Here is an 11,644-nt window from a genome sequence, read left to right as displayed (position 1 = left end):
AACAATAACTGTGTACTGTAGTCTTCTTCATGGGTAAATAAGGCATCCCCCTGAAAATAAGCCCTAGAGCATATTTTGGCCTTCAAAAAAAAATAAGACAGTGTCTTATCATCGGGGAAACAGGGTATATATTTAATGTATATAATAAACCAGCTGGTTTGCTGGTAACATTTTACTTTGTGTAAAAAGAAAAGAAAACTCCATTACCAATTTTTTAAGAATATTATAAATGTAGAATAGGCAGTTAGTAGGTAGATCAATAAACATCTCTTCTTTATTCTAAGGTGTTTCCAAGAACAAAACTATATTGCAGCGTAACAACCGTTAGATACAGTGGCTGGTGTTTTTTTTCAGGCTTTATTTCTCTTTTTCTTTCACATGTGTGTACAGATATTATATGTTTTAAAGCCCCAGGAAATGTTTTGTATTGTCTGGCTTTGCAGTTTGGTTTGCGGAAAGCTGGATTATTAGGGTCTTGGAGCCTAGGGTGAAAGGGGAAAAGAGTGGGAGGGTTTGCCTCATTCACCAAAATAACGTCCATGTTTTTACCTGTGGAGGTGGAGCACAGGTGAACCATTTAATCGGGCAGCATTATTCTGCCTAAATCTCAGTGTGATCCCAAACCTGGGGGGGGGGGGGGGGTTACACAGAGTTTCTGAGGAAAAAACCTGCACCTTATGTGAGTTTGCCATATTGACTGCAAGGTGCCTGGATTTCTGTTTAGTCTTTATTCAGCCAGGGACTGTAAGCCAGTTAGGCTATGTACACACATTCGATTTTTGTCGTTGGAAACAATCTTTCACAATCATTTCCAAAGACAAACAACTGAAATATGAATGAACAAGCAATGTACATACAGCGCTGTTCTGCTCTATGAAGAGGGGAAGGGGGAGAACGGGCGGCACTCCGCTGCGCTCCCTTCCCATCACTTGCATTGAGGTTGTTCCTCTTCTGTAATCTGTATGTGGCTCTGCAGCTCGTATCAGCCCAGAATCATCTAAAATGTGTTCATAGCCTTATATGCTCAGCCATGCTACTGTTTTAAATCATTTTTCAATTTTTTTTGTTGCCGATTCTGGAAAAGAGATACCGATTGAAGCCTGCATTTAATATTAACCAGAAGCCTGTGGTTTGAACCTTACTCACACCCCATTGCTACAGGCGATCCTATATTTTTATATATATATTTATATATATATATATCCTTCTCCATTCCACAAAAAAAGGAGTTTCACTGTTTACAAAGAATGCTTGAAACAATGCTAACTGATAAAGTGCAATGCAGCACAGACAGAGGGCACAGGAAGGCAAACGTTCATGAAATTTGACATAAAAAACTAATAAACAAAATTTGTGCTCATCAAACATAACAAAACTCTTTTAGTTTTTTACTATTGGTGTTTACATACAGACAAAATTGTGTCCCTGTAGAGAGTAAAAAAAAGAATATATAATATTATCACTACTACTATCTCTGCTGCTACTCAACATGGCATAATACCTGCAGAACAAGACCCATGATTGGTAGAGACAATGAAAGTCCCGGCTCTGGAAATGGCCAGCGATCAATCTGGTTACATACTAAAGGAGAAAAAAATTATTAATGAACCACTAATTTTGAATAAAGCATGCAATCATTGAGGTGAAAAAAAATGTGCATACATATTCCACATTAGGGTATCCTAAATAGTGAAACAAGCATGAGGAAGAATGCTTGGAAGCTAGCACCAACAAGTCTTTAATGGCAACTCCTGTATTCTCCTGGGAGCTTTAATTTATTTTACAAACTAGCCAGGCATCATGTGGATAGTTTGAAAAAAGAAAGAAAAAAAACAAAACCAAACCAAAAACTAAAGAAGTGACATGAGGTTTTGCAGTAGGCAAACAAGAAGGAGCTGAAGAACAGTCCTAATTAAGTACTTACAAAAAAATGAAATAAATCAATAGGAAACCACTGCTAGATATGCTAGATGTAGATATTAAGCGAGGAAAAACAAGAGAAGCATTATGGCTTTTTCACACAAATTACTTGGTAACTTTAAACCCCAAGGTTAATATCAGATGTGAAGTAAAACTCAGCAGTTTACTCCACAGCCAGACTCTCAACCATGCTGCAACCACTGTAGCAGCTGGGAACTCTTTTGTGCATGTGTGCACAGAGTTGCATATTACATACACTGCAACATATACAGCATAAACTAATCCTTATCCTGCCATTGTTGCAAAATTTGGTCAAGCTTTGTTTTTCTGGTGCTGAGATATTGGAACTTGGACATGGTTGTATGTTGTTACATTTTTGTCACAATGGTGATTCTGCCAAAATATTTCAGATTTTTGATTGCTAGCAACCAAGCACCAACAGAATAACATTCTTCTGGTTCAGTCAGTGATGACAAACATTATAGGAGAAAGTCATCTGACATTTCACCAATAACTAAAAAATAGAGTAGTTACTGTGCAATGGAACGTGCACTTAATTATAAGTGTTATGTTAAAAGTTAGGATCAGGTTACATGTCAGGGTTAGATGAGTGTTCATTTACTATCCCAGCCAAAATATTTATTCAGATTCTTACCAGCTTCGAGACATGGTTCCAGTTTGTTGAAGTATTCAGGTGCAGTCAGTTGCAGAAGAGTGTGGAATAGATTGGTATACGGCAAACTTGAGAGAAGAACCAGGGACTGAAAGGGAAAACATTCACATATACACAAATTAAATACTAGCCAAGGACAAACGAAAAAAACAGTGACAATTAGCCTAATATGATGAATCTGAGTTTCTGATGGGAAGACCAGATCTTGGTATAAACTATGTCAAATGTTTAGTTTTCCTTGGATTCAATTGAACTTATATTACCAATAAGCATTACTTGAAAAGCCATGTAGCAGTATATTGTTGTTGATCATGTTACTGGACAGGTATGCCTAATATAGTGGCCACAGAAATGTCATATAAATAGAAAAAAAACAGATGAGATTCATCTTATTAGTTATACATCATTTTTTTAAAACCAATGCATCTGAAGCAAAATATCCATATGCTGTTTCTGTCTATATTTAAAATTCTTTATGCACATATTTATTTAGAACCACATCCATCTTAGATTCTAGTTTTGTAAGAAAACAATGGCAAGTAGCAGGAGCCGACATCTGCTGTGGTTAATAAGTGGCAAAACAAGAAATCAAGTGCATTTAAAAGGAAAGCCTAGAGAATTCTATGAAACAAAGAGGATTTAATTGACATATTCAAATTGCTTCTGAGAAATTTTCCAAACATATTTCTGAGAATAAAAGTGAGGCAAAGACAATAACTTTCCACTTTTATATCTTCATACGATAAAGGAAATGCCAGCTATACACAGGATTAATCCATGATGGATTGTCAAAGCCTAGTTACTATTACTAGTCCCCTAGTTTACTGTCCCCATTTGCCTTTTGTTAAGTCAGGCAGTGTTTACAGCATCAAATGACAGCAGAAGTCCAGAAAAGCATCCACTGAAAGAGAACAAAAAAAAAAAATAAAAATAAATCCGAAGCTGTTCAGCATTTATTGCACAATCAGCCCTCCTCGAATTTCCACTGCAGTATATTGAATTGAAGATAAGTAATTACTTTCAAAGTTGATGCACTCAAGTGGCCTAAATATGGACTACATACTTCATCTCTCTTTAGTATCATTTTCTGATGATACCTTGGGAAGTATCAAATAATTTAGGATCTAATGCCACTACATAGATACAGTGGGTAACTGTAACATGGCTTTCATTGTGTGCATATTGCTTGACAAAACATAAATCACCTGACTGTATCCTAGACTTCTGTTCAGTGGACAAAGTGTAAGCTAATTAAGCAATAAAGGTAACTTTCAAATGTTTCCAGCACAAAATCGTTGGAATTGCCTATTTTAAGCAATGTTCACTAATAAAAAGTGTATTCAATATAAAAAAAAATCATACATCAACTATTTTGGTTTCTCAAAATCCATTTATTGTTTAAACCACAAAAAAAAATTGGAAGCAGGCAGGTTGGCTATTGCAGAAGGGATAATGTGCTGCAGGCACGCAGGAGTTAATTCATTTCTGGTACCCAGATATGCCGGTATTGTACACAGGGCTGCATATGTGCAGTTCAGAATACATTAGGATTGCAACCAGGCAGTTAACTATGTTTCATTGCAAAAAGAATATTGCCCATCCATTCTGAAATAAACAACCTGTTTACCTGCATTTTTTTCTTTCTTTTCTTTAAATATGTGTTTTTTTTTTAAATTTCAAATTACAACCACTGTAATTTTGTAAACCAACCAAAATGTGAATATTGCAACACTGGAAAACAGCAAGTCTACACTATGTGAGTACATAACCTCCCTGGAAACTTCACTTACTGAGTGTTTGGATGTTTTTCCCAGAATTCTGCACAGTGGATATATTAAGGGATGATTATCCTGCACCCCCCATTACTTTGTGCAAAGATGCAGTAAATTGTCAGTTTCTTCACAATAGAAAAATGTAAGACCCTGAAAAAAGACTTGCTAAACTCCTTCAAATGTATGTATTTTACAGTTGGTACGTTTCCCCCAACAAACCCTAAGTTTAATCTATAAAAAAAAAACGCTTACCTTTTGGAAGTAACCTCTTTTCACAGAGCTGTCTCTCACTTGTCTGAAATATACATATCCATAGTAATGGGCAGGATCTCTCTGATAAAATATAATGGAAACATGTTTTTTTTGTTTTTTGGATGAAATAATAATATTAATAATATTAATAGGTACATGTTACTATATACAGGTACAATAAGGACTTAGACAGAAGCCAGTAACAAGTTACAACCTCTATAATTTCCTGTGCATTCATTACTACAAAAATATGGGGAGAAGTTTTAATAAAAACGTCTTGCATAATAAAAGTTTAAAATATTTCTATTTAAGCTCATACCACAATACTCTTTAATCCGACTGTATTCAGTCCAAAACAGACTATCAAATTACTTATTTTGCCTTCACCACGCAACCCCCCACCCCCCCCCCCCCCCAACACAGCACCCATCACTCTGCACTCTCCCTAAGGCTAGACTTAGGCTAGGTGGCATTAGAAAACGAATGACCAAGACAGATAAAGGATTATTCACAACTATTTTGAACGATCATATAGTGCAATATTCTGTATGTAAGGATAGGATCATTCAAATATAATCCACCAATAATGTACACACACTAGATATGATTGTTTGAGTGATGCAGGAAGTGACATGTCCTGGAGAAATTGTACTAAAGAACCATCCACGATCACTGAATGACCGTACACACAAAAGATAGCGAACAGTCGTCTCCCAAATGGATCCGCCAGGGTGGTCATTCATTTCAAGCGACAATCCTTGTTAATTGTTGTCGTTGTGCACTTTTTTCGTTAACGATTATCAAACGATCGGTTGTAAATTGTTTGTTTCCAACAACAATTATTGCACGTGTGTATGTAGGTAGGGAGACCCCAGAGATTAGGGAGGCACCAGGTGGATGAACTCTAAGTTACACTTTAAATATTTTTTATACAATTCTTGTTTTCATACAATACTCACACACAAAAGCAACTTCTTTGTGTTGAGTTAGGAGGTTTTATTGTTATACTGAACATTGTGAGTAGTTACCTGTAATGTAACAGGAGCTTCTCTATTGTATTTTTCATCATCCTGAAATAGGCTTCTGTGCCCTGCAGAGCGTCGCATGCGAAAGGTGAACTGTGTATCCCCCAGACACCCTGCAACAGAAAGACTTAATATTACATTAGGTAAAAAATACAGATAGTGAACATAAACTTTTCAAAAAGGCCCCTGTATGTCAAATTTAAATAAAATCCTGTTCTTTTTTAAATCCAGGTCTAGACTTGGCCTAGATTTTGCAAGATTAGCTTATCAACACACATAAACATAGGACATCTCTTATAACTTTGACAAATGTAATGCATACACACGTGACTTCCAATTCAAAACAAGCAGACTGTTTGACAATCTCACGTCTAAAAGCAGGGAGAGTCAGATCGTGTGCAGCACTACTAATCAGGAAGCTGAGCATTTATGCACAAGTGTATATATATATATATATATATATATATAGTGGCAGAAAATAAATGATAACTATGGCTGTAGTAACATAGCTGGATCATTCACAGGGTAGGAGCCTAATTTCTGCTGGATGTCCAGGGGACCCTATTCACAACCTTCATACTTCTGTAGTAAACCAGATAAATAGTGCAATTGGTTATAACTAGAAAACAGTTCAAAGCAAAATGAGGTCATGGGCAGAAAAAGGCCATAGCAGTTTTATGCCCCCCTTAAAACTTGCAAGGATTGCAAGGATTGTCTGTACCATGGCCTGCCTTATGCTGCATAAAAGTATATTCTCCCTTGTAAAGGCCAAAGCAATAGACAGATTTGACTAATTCTGTTATCTCCCCAGTTTTTTTCAAAAGCATGAGGCCACCCTGAATGTCAACTGGGTCCCATGCTCCTTCCCAGTTTGCCTTTTGGCTAATCTAGCTCTAGTTAGATCTGTTAACCTCCATGTGACCTCAGACGAGTGAATAGAATTGTGAAACTGTCTTGTCGTACTATACCATTTATTATTATTATTACACAGTATTTACATAGTGCCAACATTTTAGCGCTGTACATTGGTTGCAAATGACAGTCAGATACAGACAGTGACACAGGAAGAGAAGAGAATCCTGCCCTGAAAAGCTTACAATCTAGGAGGTGGGGGAAGTCTCAAACAATGGGAGGGGGATGTGGAATGGTGGGAAGTAGTGAGGTTTTTAAAAGACAGAAGAAGACAGGTAGACAAGTTTGAAAAAATGGGTTTTAAGAGCTCTTTTAAATGAGCAGAAAATAGGAGCAAGCCGAATAGAACGAAGAAAGACCATTCCAGAGAGTGGGGGCAGTTGTAGAAAAGTCTTGGAGTTGTGCGTGTGATGAGGTTATGAGTTAAGAAGTCAGTTGAAGGGCATCAGAGAAGTGGAGAGGGCAACTAGGGGAGTATTTTTCTATCAGGTCAGAAAGGTAAGTGGGACAAGAACTGTAGAGGGATTTGAACGCAAAGCACAGGAGCTTGAGTTTGATTCTGAGATGAAATGAAAGCCAATGAAGAGAACTACAAAGAAGTGCAAATAGAAAGGCTGAAAGATGGATGAGTCTGGCTGCAGCATTCATGATAGACTGTAGAGGAGAGAGTCATTACCAAAGAGAGTATATTGGTTTTAGTGGAATAGAACCATCTACAGCTCTTTTCATTCCTATACTTATGATCTGCCTACCTGAATACGAGTCTGGGAAGGAGAGGTAGCAGATGTTAGTTTTCTGCAAGGAAGCAAACAAAGCAGAAAGAAAGAGAAAACATGAGAATCTAATACAAGTCAGAGTCATGCAGGATAGATGTAAGAGATACCTGGCTGGCAAAACATTTACTACTTCCTATAATACAGTGTTTCTCAACCAGGATTCCTCCAGAGGTTGCTAGGGGGTCCCTGAGAAATTTGTGCCTCTCTGGTCAGTTTAGCATACATCAATGATCATTTTTGGCTACCTGTAAGGGTGACATTCTTCCCACTGGCTAGCAATGTAAGAGGAATTTTTCCTACTGACCACCATGCTAATGTACGGTACTGTGAGCTATGGATATATCAGTAGGGTTCCTGGAGGATCTGAAAGTTATTTTAAGGGTTCCTGTGTTACAAAGGCTGAGAAACGCTGCTATAATAGAAGTAATAGTGGAACACTTTAATATGTTATTTCTGGAAATAAAATGCTGCCAGAAGTCAGAGTGATCATGGTATCCCTGTCCTATACTGCACATTTGACATAAAGGACATGATCATGGTTTGGGGTGATCAGATTACCTCTTTCTCTGTGATCCGGGTGTTATGTGGATAGACCAGCTGTAACAAACAGAAAACAAGGAATGAATATTGAATATGTATTTTATATATGAAATAATGACTATGTATTCACACAAATCTCCATCATTTCCTCCATTCAGTCCTGATAAGGAAGGGTGGGAGCTGACATTTGTTTCCGTGCTTCTCTCTCATGTGTGTGGGTGCCCTCCGATCTGCATCCCCGACATCACAACATTGTTATTTCTCTGTCATGTTCCGGATGTCACCCGTTCCGGCCCTGCCTGTGTCTCACCATTAAATGACCGATTCCCAGCCCTTCCGCTGACCGCCCTTACCTCCATCGCCTGCCCCAATTCCAGGTCGAAGGTAACAACGCACACCCCGTCCAGCCAGGCTGAGAAGCGCTCCCATGGCAGGCGGCTACCTCTCGGGCTCTCCGGGTCCTCCATTATTTCTCTCCGTTTCCCCTTCTCAGCCCACTCAGCATCCCCCCGTGTGTTGCCATAGACACTGGATCCACCCTGTATCTGCGTAACGATATTGTACTCAGTGCCTCTAGGTGGCGCCTTGGTGCTGGCACTGCGAACATGTAACAATAGAATTCAATAGAGCACAGGTGGTTCAGGTTGGAGTAATATCATCTCACTTCCTCTGTGGGCAGGGGGGGAAATTATTTGTAATCTCCCCAAAATGACAAAATAGGAAAATTGTTTTTGTTCTTTCCTTTATGCAATACTATACTATTTATTCGATCTCTACACGTTAAAAGTCAGGGCAGCTGCCAAAGATTTTGTTTCATTAACATATTTATGATCCAGGGCTTTTTTGTCATCCTAATTCATGAGTTATGACCCTGAAACATGTATGCTGGTCAATTCAGGATTCCTAACACCTGATATGTACAAGCATTTTCACAGTCTCTATGCAAAGATGTAAAAGAATGATAATCACAGCATAGTTTCCTATGGGCCTGCTTTTTTAAAGGTCTCTAAGGCTAGAGAAGATTTACAATCATGGGTGAACCTAGGTGAACAGCAAACCTGGAATAGATTTCTTAAAATCATTTGCTATTATTTAGCAAATGTTTTCAGTCCTGGTGCAGAATGTAGCTTTGCTGCATCACCTCGAATCAGCTATAATAGTCTATCTCAGTGTTTCCCAACCTTTCTTAGTCGCGGCACATATTTTACAATTAGAAAAATCCCACGGAACACCACCAAAAAGTCAGACACGTAAATTAGCTACCTGCTGCCATCTAGTGGAAGAGTTTTTTTTGGTTCTGCCTATCACTATACATCGCTGGTATAGACAAATGAAGACAAATTTTTTGCAGTAAATAAATCATTTTGGGACCAATTAACTCAAATTGGAAAATTTCCCACGGTACACCCGAAGATCTCTCAAGGCACACTAGTGTGCCGCGGAACAGCGGTTGAAAAACACTGGTCTATCTTTTCTGGTCTCGGAGAACATTGATAAATCAGACCCAAATGGCAGCTCCCATAGTTCTAAGCTGTCAGGCTCCTGGTAAAAGACGATGTGTGCTGAGGAAGCCCTGAGGCTGACCTCTTCTTTTCATCAGCTAGTTCTATCACTCCCATAACAATCCAGTGGCTTCACATCAGACCCCTCACAGTGTAGATTCCATTTTATATTTCAGAACTGAAAGAAATGTGTATGTGCATTGTATGTTTTACATCTGCTTTCATTGGTACCCCATAATAGATAAATGGAACAATCAAGTACACTTACAGAATTTATAAGGTGCTTTACAATGAAAACAGAGGCACAGTGGTTTATGGACACATTTTGGGAGCCTGTTGAAGTTGAATGGGCGGCTATAATCAGCCACCATATTTTAGGATTATACTAGCACTTGTGCGATAACATTTCAGATTTGTTCTACCCGACCCCCAATCAAGGAGAATTCATGTTGAGGGCCATGGGTTGCAAATGATGGTTGAGCAGCAACAAAGCTTATTGCTCCCCCTTTTTCTCACCAGTGGTTAGTAAAAGGTTTGTAGAATCACTACAATAAGCAATTGCCTTTTGCTGGGATCTAACCACCAAATGGCCACTTTCAGTTACTAATCACATTATCCAATGTGAAAACATGGCACATCAGTGATTTAACAGCTATAACAAGATGAAAAAAAACTTCAAATCTGTGGTATGGATTTGCAGGTGTGATGTGACCTTTCCTGTGAGTTTTTTTATTGGGCCCCACCAACACCTACACTGTTGGTGTGTTTCAGTGGGTTGTGCTGGACAACTGCTAAATATTTGGGACTTTAATAATCTATCTAAACAGATGAACACACATGTAATGTATTGTAATTTATCATTATTGTAGTACCTGTACTAGTTTTCTGCTGGCATTTGTTTCCAAAACCTGGTGATCTTGCCAATAACACATTTGCAAAACAAATAAAGCTAAATACTTTAGTATTTTAAATAGATTGAAAAGTAACAGTTCAAGCACTTGATTCATGGGATACACTAATGACGAATATTATTATCAATATTTTTAATAATAAACATTATTGATATAGCCCCAACATATTATGCAGCACAATACAATAAATAGGGGTTGCAAATGACAGACAGATACAGACAGTGACACAGGAGGAGGAGAGGGACCCTGCCCCAAAGAGCTTATAATCTTCGTTCATTCAGAGAAATTAAACTTTTCCCACCACCACACTGTAAATTGATCTTCTTGCAGCATTATACTTTCACCTGCTGCAAAAACAGTTACTCCCCTGTAACCACACTTCTATTCCCCTGCCTTCTTCTATTTCATGGTCCTCACTGCAGCTGGCAGGCCTGGCACCCAGGGGGTGATTATTTTTTTTTTTAAATTGTATATTATTAAACCGATTTAGCTTATAGGTTTAGTTTGAGTGTTTTATTTCATTCACTATGGGTAAATAGTATAAATAGGTGCTTTTTTTAGGTAATGTTAGTAGGTGCTTAGTAAGTAGATCGATAATATTAGTTATTAGTAGATGTGAGTCTATTTTTATTCATTCTTGTTTAAAATATTTTGTTAAGTGTTTGAGGGACATTTTTACTATAAACTGCTGTTCTGTATTATTGACTTCTAGCATAGCAAGATTTACTACAACTGCTTTGCTACATAACCTGACTATGGTTTGAACTTAATGACAAGATGAAACTTAATGTTGACTTAAAATATCAAAACCTGGCCTTGACAGCTCCACAAGGGCACAATGCGTTCAAAACGTTTGCTGACGTAGTACTTCATACTCCACAAGATCTACAACCTGGTTGGTTTAACAGGCAATTATGTTATACAGTGGTACCTTGGTATAAATCCTTAATCCGTTCCAGATCCTTGGATTTATACCAAACAGGATTTATACTAAACAAATTTTCCCAAAAGAAATAAAAGGAAAATGATTAATCCGTTCCCATGAAAAAAATCCTATTATTATTGGCATATTATACATTTATGAGGCTGTATAAAATAATTTAAACACTGCTTTTTACTAAAATACACAAATACAAAAGTAATTACCGTATTTTTCGGACCATTAGACGCTCCGGACTATAAGACGCAGCAGGTTTTCCGCACGGGAAAACAAGAAAAAAAAAATTCATTTGATTTCCCCTGAGATCCAGAGTGCGGCACTTGTGCCCGCCCATGAAGGCGGCGCCGATCGGCATTCATCAAATCAATCGGCGCCGCCTTCGTGGGCGGCACAAGTGCCGCACGCTGGGACAACAGAGGAG

At 38.1% G+C, this 11,644-nt stretch overlaps 1 protein-coding gene across 2 annotated transcripts in view; it reads right to left on the bottom strand.

Moving 5' to 3' along the window:
- The window catches only part of DENND6B (DENN domain containing 6B), a 24,553-nt gene extending 16,150 nt beyond the window's left edge, over nucleotides 1-8,403 (bottom strand). For both annotated transcript variants that reach the window (XM_072401969.1, XM_072401970.1), the window contains exons 1-7: nucleotides 8,224-8,403; nucleotides 7,889-7,927; nucleotides 7,307-7,349; nucleotides 5,646-5,755; nucleotides 4,618-4,698; nucleotides 2,576-2,681; nucleotides 1,502-1,581 (exon numbers count right to left, since the gene is read on the bottom strand). In XM_072401969.1, the coding sequence (XP_072258070.1) occupies nucleotides 1,502-1,581; nucleotides 2,576-2,681; nucleotides 4,618-4,698; nucleotides 5,646-5,755; nucleotides 7,307-7,349; nucleotides 7,889-7,927; nucleotides 8,224-8,337 (573 nt within the window). In that variant the 5' untranslated portion in view covers nucleotides 8,338-8,403. The remainder of the gene's footprint in view (nucleotides 1-1,501; nucleotides 1,582-2,575; nucleotides 2,682-4,617; nucleotides 4,699-5,645; nucleotides 5,756-7,306; nucleotides 7,350-7,888; nucleotides 7,928-8,223) is intronic.
- Nucleotides 8,404-11,644: the final 3,241 nt, after the last annotated feature.

Source organism: Pyxicephalus adspersus, chromosome 2 (assembly GCF_032062135.1).
Source record: "Pyxicephalus adspersus chromosome 2, UCB_Pads_2.0, whole genome shotgun sequence".
Classification (NCBI taxonomy): Eukaryota; Metazoa; Chordata; class Amphibia; order Anura; family Pyxicephalidae; genus Pyxicephalus; species Pyxicephalus adspersus.
Note: the sequence above shows the minus strand (reverse complement) of the source record. Positions and strands in the feature narration are given on the sequence as shown.